Source organism: Mytilus galloprovincialis, chromosome 7 (genome assembly GCF_965363235.1).
Source record: "Mytilus galloprovincialis chromosome 7, xbMytGall1.hap1.1, whole genome shotgun sequence".
In the NCBI taxonomy this organism is placed as follows: Eukaryota; Metazoa; Mollusca; class Bivalvia; order Mytilida; family Mytilidae; genus Mytilus; species Mytilus galloprovincialis.
In genome coordinates, this window is record NC_134844.1 from 760,868 (window position 1) to 776,018 (window position 15,151).

At 33.5% G+C, this 15,151-nt stretch overlaps 1 protein-coding gene across 3 annotated transcripts; it reads right to left on the reverse strand.

Annotated features, from left to right (window-relative positions):
* Positions 1–216: 216 nt before the first annotated feature.
* On the reverse strand, positions 217–14,727 carry LOC143082086 (large ribosomal subunit protein uL11-like). 3 transcript variants are annotated; one of them, XM_076257630.1, is made up of 6 exons: positions 14,565–14,727; positions 6,714–6,787; positions 5,341–5,521; positions 3,623–3,730; positions 1,647–1,738; positions 217–312 (listed from the first exon to the last, which is right to left on the reverse strand). In XM_076257630.1, exons 1-6 carry the CDS (start codon positions 14,599–14,601, stop codon positions 307–309), a joined length of 498 nt encoding a protein of 165 aa, XP_076113745.1. In that variant the 5' UTR covers positions 14,602–14,727; the 3' UTR covers positions 217–306. The 3 variants fall into 3 exon arrangements, with proteins under 3 accessions (XP_076113745.1, XP_076113747.1, XP_076113746.1); XM_076257632.1 differs by lacking the exons at positions 6,714–6,787; positions 14,565–14,727 and adding an exon at positions 6,537–6,659; XM_076257631.1 differs by lacking the exons at positions 6,714–6,787; positions 14,565–14,727 and adding an exon at positions 6,183–6,305.
* Positions 14,728–15,151: the final 424 nt, after the last annotated feature.

A 15,151-nucleotide genomic window follows, 5' to 3' on the forward strand; every position in this document is an offset into this window, starting at 1 on the left:
TTGGTAAACTATAAAATGAACCATATCAACAAACAACAAACACTGAACAACAGAGTACCGACTTAGGACAGATGATGCATGTTTTGTTAAAGATTGAACTTTGCAACTTGTATCAATTTGTATGGTCTATAAAATGGAACAGTTTAAGAACTTTGGGACTTGGTATTGATTTGTAAGGTCTATAAAATTGGCAATTTAATGAGATAATAAAGAATATTTTGAGTTGATGAGATGTAATATTTCTGTATTAAGAAAATCACAAAGCAAATCATTTTAGTCTTTTTTTCTTTTTTATTCTTCTGATCTTTATTCCTGAAAAGAAAAAGAAAAATTATTTACAAAATCAAATTTTATTTGTTATTGTTACATGTTAAATTAAACAGAGATTATTCAGACATCCAAACTTATTGGCTATTCAGGTTTCCCCAACATTTCCAACATGTTAAAGTAAACAGAGATTATTCAGACATCCAAACTTATTGGCTATTCAGGTTTCCCCAACATTTCCAACATGTTAAAGTAAACAGAGATTATTCAGACATCCAAACTTATTGGCTATTCAGGTTTCCCCCACATTTCCAAATACTCTAAATAGCAATACACAGCATTCAAAATTTCAAATTTATCATTGTGAATCTGTGGATACATAGGACTATACTGTAATGGATGCGTCAAGCACTGCAAGAGTTTCATGTTGAAGCTGTTTCTGTTAGTTTTTACCTTTACGCAATTGTGTTAAGTACACTTCATAATTGATTTTATATTCTGGCCAATACTGTTATGTATATCCTTGTACTTTTGATTCTGATTTGAATTACTAATTTGATAACAAGTGGCTCACAAAGGCCTGAATCCCTCACCTATTAAAAATATTTATTTTTCTCATTTGCAATCAGGTATGTTTGCTTATTTGTGATACTGATTTAATGGCAATTTTGTATGTTGTTGTGATGATCTATTTTACAGTATACAGTTTATGATCATTTATATCTATCCATTTATCTCATGTATCTATAAAAGTTTAAAGTAGGAGATAAAAAAAAATATCATTTTATGGCAATAAATCAGATTACAGGAGCGACAATTAAGAAAAATTTCATTGAAGCCATAGATTTGTTTGAAATTTACATGTGGCCTGGGATGTGTTATTCGAATTTTATCCTGATTATTTCTAACTGGGTACAACTTTTAAATTAGATACCCTAAGGATAGTTTTGGAAAGTTTCGTTACATTTTCCCTGATTTGTAGAATTATGTTATGATTGCAGATCTTTGATTGTTTTGTTTTAATTTATCTTATCTGTTATAGACTTCGGATGATGTAAAGACACTAGACTATTGTTGACATCAAGATGACTTTTCAATATTTTTGTTGTTGGATTGCTGTCCTTGACCTATATAGATATAGGAAGATGTGGTGTGAGTGCCAATGAGACAACTCTCCATACAAATAACAATTTAAAAAGTAAACCATTATAGGTTAAAGTACGGCCTTCAACACGGAGCCTTAGCTCACACCGAACAACAAGCTATAAAGGGCCCCAAAATTACTAGTGTAAAACCATTCAAACGGGAAAACTATACCCCACATCTCCTTTTATTCATTATAATCAGTGCATGTTTCTGTTTACAATAAACTGACTTACTTCTGGAACTTCAAGTTCTCCGTCATTAATTTTGTCAATCAGGTCATGTGGTGCTGATTTGTCAATGGTACAACCAACAGACTGTGCAGTCCCTGTAATATATCAAACATATCTTCATTACTTCACATTTTCATCAGACTGTGGGGCTAATTAAAACAAACTTATAAAATTTGAATATCTATCTTACGAATATATGATCCTTTAACAAACTATCAACTAAACCAAGAAATTGCAGTAAACAGATAAAATTGAGAATGGAAACGGGGAATGTGTCAAAGAGACAACTCAACTATAGAGCAGACAAAAGCCGCAGGCCACCAATGGGTCTTCAATACAGCGAGAAACTTCTGCACCCAGAGGAGTCCTTCTGCTAGCCCTAAACAAATATGTATACTAGTTCAGTGATAATCTTCCTCAGAGACACACACTCCATAATCTAGTATATTATTAGAGCATAAACCTAAAACTAGATGGCTATTGACCTCTACATTACATATAACTATTGACCTCTACATTACATATTACATATTTTCAGAGTTCGCGAAAACTTTATTTGACCCGTCGGTCATGGGACCGACAAAGCAAGATTATTTGTCAGTCCTACAAAATTTTAGCCAGTCCTAAAAAAATCTGTCAATTTGTCCTAAAATAAAACATGTAAAAATAATAACATATTTTATCCAAAAGTAACTTTATTATTATTAGCTTTATTTTTCACAGCCACGGACAAATTAATAATGAAGGACCAGTTCTGATCTTCTGTTTGTTCTTAATTAAAGTAATTTTCTCTATCCATTTCATCATCTGAATCATTTTCACAGTATTTGTTATCTCCATCTAAGATTTCAATCGCCAATTGTTTGCCATGAACAAATGTAGCAGGCCACGTGTAGTACGACACTTTGGTTTCCATAGGTTTCAGTTTGTTTATAACAGGAAACCAGTACCGGAAATTAGCAGCAGGTACATCTGAAGACCGATGTAAACACATATTGGAATTAGTTGCGGTTACTGATAAAAAAAGGCACTGCAACGGCCGTTTTTACATCGGTCATCGGGACCGGCACTGGCTTTCAAAATACTGGTCCGAGCCTCATTTTGACCGATAGGACCGACAGGACCGACCATTTTCGCGAACTCTGTATTTTAAACCTATTGACCTCAACATAAAATATAAACTCAACATTGACAAATTATTTAGATAAACATCAATAATTACTATTGACTCACAAACGTCTATAGCAGAAGTCCAGAAATCCTACTTAAAATCTATAATTTGCATCAAACTTCAACAAAAACTTCAAAGAATGTGAGAGACCAGAACAAATGAGAGTTTGTAAAATAAATCTTTTACCAAGCCATAACAACTAAGCCATATTCCTCTATTTACAGATCTTACACTATACTAATTTCTTCAGAACAGACCAGAATGCCTACAGTTAACAATATTATGATATACACCATTTAGTTGGGTTTTAATACACAACAAATTTCCTAATCTCAAAGGTTTAATTTAAGTGGGGGTTTTTGTTCCTGATTTTGCCTTCCTCAAAAGGCTAATTAATGTGAGGAAATCTTTTTAAGATTTTATCATTATCACAGTATTAGGGTAAAAGGACTTTTTGACTTGTATATATGTAATACCAATAACATTGCCTTTCATGAAATTTGTCTGAAAGTATACTAATTTTATGCCAATTCAAAAATTTGAAAAGACAAAAAAGGAGTTCATGAAAGTCTTGCTTTCTATGTTTTATTGTATGTGTGCATGACTTGATATGTAGGTTTTGTTTGTTGTGATTTTGTTCTGTTGGGTTTAAAAGCTCCTCAGAACTATGTTTATTATTGTATTGCTTATACCAACTCTTAATAAAGCTTTCTGTCTTATTATGAAAGTTAATCTGCATCCTGGTCCATTTAAATCATAGACAGAGATAATGTTGTAAAATATTGTTACAGAATCTTGTAATACAAACCTAAAACCTCTTTGACTGTTCCTGCAAGTGTCCTGCTCATACTTCTGGGTCTCATCTGTCTGGCAATTTTGATGACTTCTTCAAATGTGATGTTACCATTGTGTTTCACTGTTCAAGAAAAATAAGTATTAGATATTTTGTGTAGCATATTGGCAAAGTTGTAAAAAAAATGCAAGGGTTTTAATTGATAAAACCTAGGCACTTTATATTCAACAGTCAGGGGACTTACTGAAATAAGTGATTTTTAAATCATGTAAGTAGCAAATTCGAGGTTTTGTCACAAATTGGGATTTTGTAGTTTTTTTCAAAATTTTAAACACATAGGTTTAAATAACATCTTTTAATTAGTAAAATTAAAAAATATGAACTTTTTGCTTCTTTTAAGTAGCAAGGTTTATGCCTTTGATGCTATCATTTACCTGAAAATTCTATTTTAGTTGAAAAAATGCTATAATAATGGCTTTACATAAAGAACTGATACTTTCTTAAAAGATTTTTCACAGCAGTGGGAGTATTTTTCCTGTGAAGTTCAAGGTTACATCTTTCAGATTATGTAATAAAATTCTACTGTTCACGATAAAAATTTCACTGTTCGGGGATGTTGAAATTAGTGGGGGTTATTAAAAGAATGATACTTAAAGAAGTGATTTTTGGGAAGGAAATTGAGGTCTGATACTTAAACAAGTGATTTTTATGTCATTATCCTAGATTCAGTACAAGGTCATCACCTGAAATGACCTGGTCATCCTAGACAACACAGATGTTGGTTCTGATAAGTTTACAAACATAATTAGTTCCTGGATCATTAGTATTCTATATTTAAAGCTACACTAATATTAAATCACTTCTTCTTGTGATTAATTTGTACTACTTAAATAGGTGATTATTTAAGAAAGACAACTCTAACTTCCAACCTTTATGGAAATAATGTTACTTGAATCAGTGATTTAGAAAATCACTTGTTTAAGTAAGTCCCCTGACTGTTCAATGGAAAGTTCTTTTTAATTAATAAACAGTTGTTGACAGTTTTCTTTTTTATGCAAGTCCAACTATAAATACATGTATAATATAATAGCTTCAATATTTTCAAATCAAATTACAGAAAAATAAAACAGTTATTATGTTTTTATATGCAGTAGAAGAAATTAAGTGTTGCTTCTTTTAGGGCGACGGTCTGTCTCAATAAAACAATTATTATGTTTTTATATGCAGTAGAAGAAATTAAGTGTTGCTTCCTTTAGGATGACAGTATGTCTCAACTTGACCTCAGATAAATAGGATTAAACAAACAATCAATTGTATTGTACTTGTACATTTCAGCATGCTTAAATTTGTTGGTTTTGCAATCCCATTTTATAAAACTGTAGAAATGTACTACAAGAAATACTGACTACAGTTCATGCAAGTCTTTCAACAGGCCCTTTTAATGGCAATAATTTATGTATTTGACACACATTAAATAAAGTTTGATACATATACTGAGGCACCTCATAAGAGTTGTCCTGATAATGGAGTAAAGAGACAGTGTTAAAGGAAAGGAGAGGAGTCAAAAGGCAACATTATGAAGGTAATTAGGATGAAAAAAATTGTATCAAAACATCATTATGAAGGAAAGGGGAGTTTTCATTATGTGGGGGGGGGGGGGGGGGGGTAAAGGGAAGGCATCATTATATCATTATGGAGGTCCAGAAAGGGTTAATGACATGTTTTAGACTGACCATGTTTGACCTTCTTCCTGTCCCTTGGTGGTTCTTTAAGAGCTTTGATGAGAAGTGATGCAGCACTAGGAACCACTTCACATTTAGCCTGTCTGTTCTGTACTGTTAGTTTAACAGTGATCTTCAAACCCTTCCAATCAGCTGTGGATTTAGCAATGTCATCACCGACTTTTTTAGGAGACTGAAAATAGTAAACATATATTTTGTTAATTTTCAAATATCCAGGAAGTACATATAGATTTTTAAACGTAATTAGAAATTAAAATTAAAAATCCAATTTTGACCAATGTTTCACACCACTGTGGTAAGAAAACATACATTTATGAAAACATTTAAATAGCAAAAAATGATGACAGCATCCAAGATATCTTGCTTTCTAGGCAAAGTGGGTGCAAAATCACTGCAAATTGGTGTTATGTTAGTGTTCACTTGACACAGACTTTATATTTACAGAACTGTGAGCAATGTATGTGTACTAGTTATTCTTTTTATTACTCTTAACTATTTCCAGTAACCTGTACTAGTGCATATGCACCCAGAAACTTTATTCAGACTCCAACCCAATCATTCATTTATCTTCTTCCTGTGTGATTTATGATGTGCCAAAAAAGAATTTATTTTTTTACCTTGTATTGCTAAAAACCCATGATCTCCTGCACACAGAAAACATGAAACCATCAAAGATGCAGGGTCACTTTGAATGCAACAGGACATTGAAACTTACCAATCCGAGTAGACCAATCATTGGGGCCAATGCTAATGTAGCAGGACATTGAAACTTACCAAACCAAGTGGACCAATCTTTGGGGCCAATGCTGATGTAGCAGGACATTGAAACTTACCAATCCCAGTGGACCAATCTTTGGGGCCAATGCTGATGTAACATGACATTGAAACTTACCAATCCCAGTGGACCAATCTTTGGGGCCAATGTTGATGTAGCAGGACATTGAAACTTACCAAACCAAGTGGACCAATCTTTGGGGCCAATGCTGATGCAACATGACATTGAAACTTACCAATCCTAGTGGACTAATCTTTGGAGCCAATGTTGATGTAACATGACATTGAAACTTACCAAACCAAGTGGACCAATCTTTGGGGCCAATGCTGATGTAGCAAAACATTGAAACTTACCAAACCAAGTGGACCAATCTTTTGGGCCAATGTTGATGTAACATGACATTGAAACTTACCAATCCCAGTGGACCAATCTTTGGGGCCAATGCTGATGTAGCAAAACATTGAAACTTACCAAACCAAGTGGACCAATCTTTGGGGCCAATGCTGATGCAACATGACATTGAAACTTACCAATCCTAGTGGACTAATCTTTGGAGCCAATGTTGATGTAACATGACATTGAAACTTACCAATCCCAGTGGACCAATCTTTGGGGCCAATGCTGATGTAGCAGGGCAATCTCCACCTACAGCTCTTACACATACTGAAAATACAAAATGTACAATTTTAAGTATATGTAATGTTCACTTTAATAATTGTTTCCCCTCATAGTCTACAGAAAAACGTGTATACATGGTAAGATGGTAAATGACAGAAATTAAATAAAATCTGAAACTACAAACATTGTGGTCATTACAGAACTATGCATCATTGTCATTTTTCTTAAATTTCTTTTATTACCTATTCTGACATCAAACTCAGGTTTTCCTTATAAACAGAATTTTACTGCGTGTTTGTTTATTCTACATTGGCTAGAGGTATAGGGGAGGGTTGACATCTCAAAGATATTTAACCCCGCCGCAATTTTGCGCCTGTCCCCAATTTAGGAGCCTCTGGCATTTGTTCATCTTGTATGTTTTTCAATTTGTGTTCATTTATATGTTTTGGAGTTTAGTATGACTTTCATTTTCACTTTCTATTTAGAGCTGAGGTCCACCCCGGGTGTGGGATTTTCTCGCTGCATTGAAGGCATTCAGTTATTATCTACTCTTTGGTCGGGTTGTCTGACATATTCCCCATTTCCATTCTCAATTTTATGTTAGATTAATCTTTGATATATTAGGAAATGCTGCATACAAATAAATTAATTTATAAATTCAATACTGTGGGGGTCTCATTGGGGGGTTCCAATCCCAGATCCCGCTTACTGTTTTGTCAGATTCCCGTATCCCACTTACACTATGTACGTAAGCAATTCTTTTTTTTTGTCATTTCCCGGGTCCAGCTAGACCTCATTTTCACGACACAATAATTTGACTTTCACATGTCACATTTACAAAAAATCGGCAATCCTGCGTCACACTTAGACCCCAATGAGACCCACTACTGTGGGTTCAATTATTTTTCATATGCACAAATCTTTGCCATATGAAATTTTTTATGGGGATATTTGATTTTACCCCAGTTTTGCCAAAATCTACAAGCATTGAAAACGTTTGTTTTTTTATTAACTTCTAAATTCTTGGTTCCCTGATGTACCAAGGAAATCTACAAAATTTGTATCCAGCAAATATTAACATAATCACAGTACATACATATTCGCCTGAACCTTTTTCATATCACATGGTAACTCAATTTATTTATTCCAAAAATTGATTCTGTTTGCTCTTATGGACTGCATTATTTTAAGTTATGTAGTAAAGTCTTACATTTTATTAAAAGAGCACATTTTATTTTTAACTTTTACAACAGGGATAAAAACAGTAATCTTGCAATAAATATATTTACATTTATTTGGGAGAATAATTCCAATGCTTTTGTTCATTTTGTTACTTATTTAATTCAATATTTGTTCACCTAATTTTTACTTGCGCTATAATGTTGTTTCAGTAGGTTTTCTGTAGTCTTTTTTGTATATAACATCCTATTTTTATTCGCTCTTGATACTGTCCCTGTTTAACCAAACACTTTTCTTTGAGAGAGTTATCTCTCCAAACAGTCTCTGGTTAGAACTCTGGTTAAAAAGGGGGGGTTACAACTATATGTCCTCATTCATATGCATTGATCGGCAAAAAAAAGGGGGATTCCAACCCCCGCAATCCCCCCCCCCCCCTGGGATCTGCCAATGGAACTTCTCCTTCCCAATCATAAAAGATAGCGACAAATTTATTTTTCCAAATTGCTCGTTAATAATCCTCAGAATGTTAATACTTTTAATTATGACAGTAGAGTTATGAACACCCAGCCCTTATAGAGTTGTTTCCTCAAGAGTATCTGAAATAAGTGATATGAATTTTCATGTGGGTCTCATTGGGGTCTAAGCGTGACGAGAGATTGACGATTTTTGGTAAGCGTGACACGTGTTGTTTCAGTAGGTTTCCTGTAGTCTTTTTTGTATATAACATCCTATTTTTATTCGCTCTTGATACTGTCCCTGTTCAACCAAACACTTTTCTTTGAGAGAGTTATCTCTCCAAACAGTCTAATGCTAGAACTCTGGTTAAAAAGGGGGGGTTACAACTATATGTCCTCATTCATATGCATTGATCAGCAAAAAAAAGGGGGATTCCAACCCCCGCAATCCCCCCCCCCCCCCCCCTGGGATCTGCCAATGGAACTTCTCCTTCCCAATCATAAAAGATAGCGACAAATTTATTTTTCCAAATTGCTCGTTAATATTCCTCAGAATGTTAATACTTTTAATTATGACAGTAGAGTTATGAACACCCGGCCCTTATAGAGTTGTTTCCTCAAGAGTATCTGAAATAAGTGATATTAATTTTCATGTGGGTCTCATTGGGGTCTAAGCGTGACGCGAGATTGACGATTTTTGGTAAGCGCGACACGTGAAAGTCAAATTATTGTGTCGTGAAAACAAGAAATGAGGTGTAGCAGGACCCAGGAAATGACAAAACAATGAGAATTGCTTATGTACATAGTGTAAGCGGGTACGTAAGCAGGATACGGGAATCTGACAAAACAGTAAGCGGGATCCGGGATCGGAACCCCCCAATGAGACCCCCTTTCAACTAGAAAACTACAAGTAATAGAGACTCAAGGTGTGTTGATTCGTTGTTCTTGATCCACTTAGAAAAATGAGGTCAAGGTCACATTCTAAATTTTGATATTTGTTTGTTATTCCTTATCATGATCAGAAGATGTATAAGAAATTGACAAAACATTTTTACTAAATTGTTATACATAATATGTGACATGGTATATCACCTAAATTTCAGTTTAATGGGTATGTTGACAACAAGTTTTACCAGTATACAAGACGAGTATTTAGTAATCATGCAGTCCTTTAAATTAGGACCAATTAACAGGCCATGTCATATACAAATATTTTCAGTCCTGTCAATTTTTGTTAATTTTGAAATACATTCAGTTCTGAAGAAAATTTTGAAGAATCGTCAATTTCGTCCTGCATTAAAATAACAAACCCCAATTTCTATGACTGAGAAATACAGATCTTGTTCAAGGACATTACTCAAGATGAGATGACATTTTTTGTCCCCCAGCAGGGGCGGATCCAGCCATTTTAAAAAGGGGAGGGGTTCCAGCTATATGTCCCCATTCAAATGCATTTATCGGGCAAGAAAAAGGGGGGGTTCAAACCCCCCCCCCCCCTTAGATCCGCCAATGCCCAGCCCCTACCTCTGTATGGTGTTGTGGTGGGATAGTGATCACTCTCACTGGTATAATTCTTGCCCGATTTTATGCAAATTTTATTATATATTAGGCTTTAAGTTTTGCATGCATGGGTTAAACATGGTAAAATGAAATTTTTGTATATTAGTTTATAGACATTGTAAATAGAGAAAACTCAACATAAGCAAAAATGGCAAGAGAAGAAGTCTGTCTAACAATTGTCCATTTACGTCAAAGTTGTAGGACTTTATCTGACATGTATAAATGCAACCCTGCCATATTATTTATGTATGTGCCTGACCCAAGTCAGGAGCCTGTAATTCAGTGGTTGTCGTTTGTTTGTGTGTTACATATTTGTTTTTCGTTCATTTTTTTATATAAATAAGGCTGCAATTTTTCTCATTTGAATTGTTTTACATTGGCTTATCAGGGCCTTTTATAGCCGACTATAATGTATGGGCTTTGCTCATTGTTGAAGGCCGTACGGTGACCGTGTCATTTTGGTCATTGGTGGACAGTTGTCTCATTGGCAATCATACCACATCTTCTTTTTTTTGTTACACTTATATGACAAATTTTACCATTTTCAACCCGGTTTTGATCAGGGAAGAGCCATTTCACTTCAAGGGAAGGGTTGTGTTTTGTTTATAGCAAAAATATTATTTCATACAATATTTATTTTTAATGTTTGAACAGAATCGATCAAATTAATATTTTTCAAAATTTAACAAGGTACAATATACAACAGCGGATCCAAAAAAGGGGGGGGGGCCTTTTCGTGGGAAAAAATTGGTTGATTATATAAGGAATCACTGAAGCATGGCTGGAGTGCTGGTTTCTGTTCTCGAACTTTAGTTTGCCTCAACCAAACTTACACAAATTATGTTCATATCGATCTTTATTGTAAATTTGAATGCATACCAAACTAGGTTTTCAGAAATAATTGCTTTACATAGGTTTTTAATTAATGAAGCTTTTTTAGTGTACATTTATATATATATATTGTCGTTTCCTTTCTTTCCATTGCTTGACATTTGATTTTGTAGTTTTAATTGACCTCCAACTCTCCTTTTTCAGTTTACCTAGGAATTCTGCATTTCAGTTATACTTTCATTCAGTCTTTTGAGTTTCCTTAATCTATATACATATAGAAATTAAAACTGCAAGCTGAAATTTTCAGTCTTTATATCGTTCATATTTATAACTGGCAATTGCTTCAAATGAACTTAGAATTCATCTATAAAGAGGTCACTTATACATATTAACTATGTGGACTTTGATGCAAGAATAGACTAAGAAATTTTTACTGCAGATCTGTAGTGTTAAGATATTGACAACTGGGATATAAATACATTGACAGGTGTACTATAGATGTATTATTCCTAGAGTATAGGCAGATTCAGAGGGGCCCTGGCCCCCCTTTTCGTGGGAAAAATTTAGTTGATTATATAGGGAATCACTGAAGCATGACTGGAGCTGGTGTGGTTAACTGTTATCGGAGATAATTTAAACTGTAAACTGTTTTCAACCCACTGTGTTAACTGTTCCCAGCAATTATGTATTTTTGTTAACTGTTTTTGCCAAAATCGAGGTGTTAACATGTTAACCCCAATTGTCCCCCCTCATTTAGTGTTCCTGGTGAAAGTAAATCCAGTAAAGTGCTTCAATGTTAACTATTAAAAAAAGTGTTTTGGTTTTTTTTTTGCATTCATGTTTAATCTTCCAATTTTAGACTATATTATAACCAATTCACATCAATTTAAAATCACTGCAAATTACCCATGGCAATTTATAGTAGTCTGATACCATATTGTTTAAAATTAATTGTACTGGAACAAAATGCTAACTTGACCTTTAACTTGTCATTGTGTAAACTACATGTATATATTAAACAAATATCAAAACAATATCTTCAAGCATGACAAAAAAGTGAGGAAACTGATTATTTTTGTGAATTTTCAAAGTCCAAGGGCTATAACTCTGCACAAAATTATCAGACCGACACAAATAACAAACTTGCTCTTTATCTCGTCATGATAAAACAATATAAACTAAATACCAAATTGTGGTAAATTGGTATTTATATATGTATGTATATTATTTATAAGTTAGTTTATTGCTATAATTTTAATCTAACTATTTTTACAGAAGATATTATGTATTATATTTTTGCATGGTTCAACTATGAGTGTAAATTTCAGGTTCCCTCTGAAGCTCAGGTGTGACTTTATCAGGTGTTTCAATTGTTTACATTTCTATATGGTCACTTTGTGTGGTGGACACCATTTTCGATTAGTAAATTGTTCTATTATATCCTGTTTTGGAGTTTGTTTTTCACATTTCTAAGGTATTCACCATATGGATGATGCACCACGTTGACATACGAGTCAAGCCTTCCTAAATATCTGTGACATATAGGTTTTATTATGTTGAATCTATGTGTCATAAAGACCTGACCAAACAGCAAATAACTTTACAGCCTTCAGCTGGCCCCTAAACAAAAATGTATACTAGTTCAGTGATAAATTTATTTTTCTGATGTCACATGACTGTATACAACCCTTTTTAGCAAAATCCTTATATTTTATGTTTAATCGCAGAAAATATTGTGTACAAGTGTTTTTTCAATGTAATTTAAAAGGTTTTTTTTATTCATTTGTAATGAATGTTAGAATAAGTTTTAAAGCAAAAGTGTCTCATAAGTCAGTCATGGCTGGATACCGATATTTTAACTTCGATTTAAATTTTTATTTGTATTTTTATACTAATTTTATGATGTATGATATTGTTCTGTATTGGTATGCGACACTATAATAAAATATTTTGTCTGTCAGTCTGATAAAAGACATCTTCCTAAACTCTGATACTATGGGAACATATGTTCATTTAAACATACTTACCATGTACATGTACACATTATGAAAATTGTAAATAAACTAAATTTTTGTGTCATGTAAAACCGGTTTTGGGGGGTGAACACTTTATTTTTCAAAAAATCTGGAGACCTGTGAAATGTCTTAAATGTGTTTATAATTGGTATGCACTAATACTGTTACATGTAATGCAGTACTGTAGTGTTTGTTTTTTAGGAAAATGAATTGATTAACGAGTTTCAGTTAATTTCATGAATCTAAGTGAACGAATACCAAAACAATACAGAAATTGGACAAAAATGTCATCAAACAATATTTCTGTGACAAATTAACATTAGCTTGTACTGCATTACATGTAACAGTATTCGTTCATACCAATTGGAAACAAATTAAGTCATCTCACAGGTCTCCAGATTTTTTGGAAAATTAAGTGTCCACCCCCCAAAACCCGTTTTACACGACAAAAATTTCAAGTTTATTTACAATTTACACAATGTGTATATGTTAAGAATGTTTCAATGAACATGTTTTTATAGTTTAGGATTTTATTCATTTTAGGTTGGTACATGTAAATACAGGCAAACATGAATAAACAAAAGGAAACTTGCGTCAATACATATACACAATTTTCGATAAAGTTTCATGGAGACTGCTGAAATCATTTTTGAGTTATTGTCTCAACACTGGAAAATCCCACCCCCTTTTTTTAATGAATAAACTCGCACAACTTGAAAGTAAAAGGAGTAGGTCCGGTAAGGACCGATTTTGGCCTCAAATTTCAGGTTCATCTGACGAAAGATTTTGACCACTTTTTAAACACTTAAGTGTCTATTTCATTTGAATCAATTAGTTTATGTGAAAGATTTTAACTGATTTAGTCATTAAAAACGATCCGATTCAAACTTATATATGAAAAATCTATCAAATATGCCGAAAAATGTCACTTTTCAGATGGTTTTTGTCAAAAATGAAAGTGGCCGCATCCGTGTTCATCCTCAACCTTTATATATGTTATGTATTATCATAAAATACAACTTACATTTCAATATTAAGGATGAACACGAATGCGGCCACTTTCGTTTTACACGAAAACCGTCTAAAATTTAACTAAAATGCTAGAATTGTGAAGATTTCAGTAATTTAGCATGACTTAATGGTGCTAGTACCCGATATATGTGCATTGTATTGTCAAAAACAGCCCATATCTATACAGCAGAAGCATTCTACTGTCTAATAAATAACTAAACGTTTACATTTTAACAATTTTGTAAAACTGCTATATTTTGGGGCCAAAAAGGGGTCTTACCGGACCTACTCCTTTATAAAAATCGAAAGGGAGCTCGCGTCAATAAATATATACAATTCAGGGATTTCACCAAAATTGTCAAGCGAATTGGTTCTAGCGTTTGAAGTTCAGTTATAATTTGAACAGGTTGACGATGTACGGACAGACGGACAATGGTATTAAATATTAATACGTCCCGTAAACCAGATCATAAAACCCGTTCAGTACAGATTCAATTCTGGACCTGTACAGTCACTATAAAATTACATGTACTAGCGTTTGAAGTTCAGTTATAATTTGAACAGGTTGACGATGTACGGACAGACGGACAATGGTATTAAATATAAATACGTCCCGTAAACCAGATCATAAAACCCGTTCAGCACAGATTCAATTCTGGACCTGTACACAGTCACTATAAAATTACATGTACCATTGCAATTTTTTTTTTTTTTTTTTTTTTGGTGTACACGTCAATATGAAAGCAAATGTATTTGGAATAAGAAGCTTACCAACTGTAATTGCGGTTGGATCGAATTTAGGAGGCATGTTTGTTTATTATTCTATCAACTTAGAATTAATTTACGACGGTAATGATGTTGGATGAGTCTGGATATAGACACGACCAAAAAGGTTGCACCACACCGTCTTCAAAATGAAAGTAAAAGAGGAAGTAGAAAGTTTATTTCCGGTGACGAAATAAATGATATGTCCAAATACCTTTGTGAGTAAACTTACGTTATAAACAACGACGTTCTTCAACATGTGAACATTTTTTTTCATTAAAGTCATATGAAATGAGTGACCGGTGAAAAATAATGTTATTCCAATTCTCGAACCAATGCATACAGACATCATAAACTTCGTCTTCTGTGCACGATTTTATCATTTTTTTCGCATAAATTGCGTATAATCGTCAATTTTTTACAATCGGTCAGTGTTGTCATGGTTGTTGTGAAATATGGCAGGTATAATTGTGTTTTGAAGCCGAAGTTTAACGATTGTCACCTGTTTGTAAACAATCAACAAAAAAAACATGGATATGTCGGGGAATTGCTTCCTTGAAGCAAGCAATTAAAATAACGTTAACTTCTTGTAA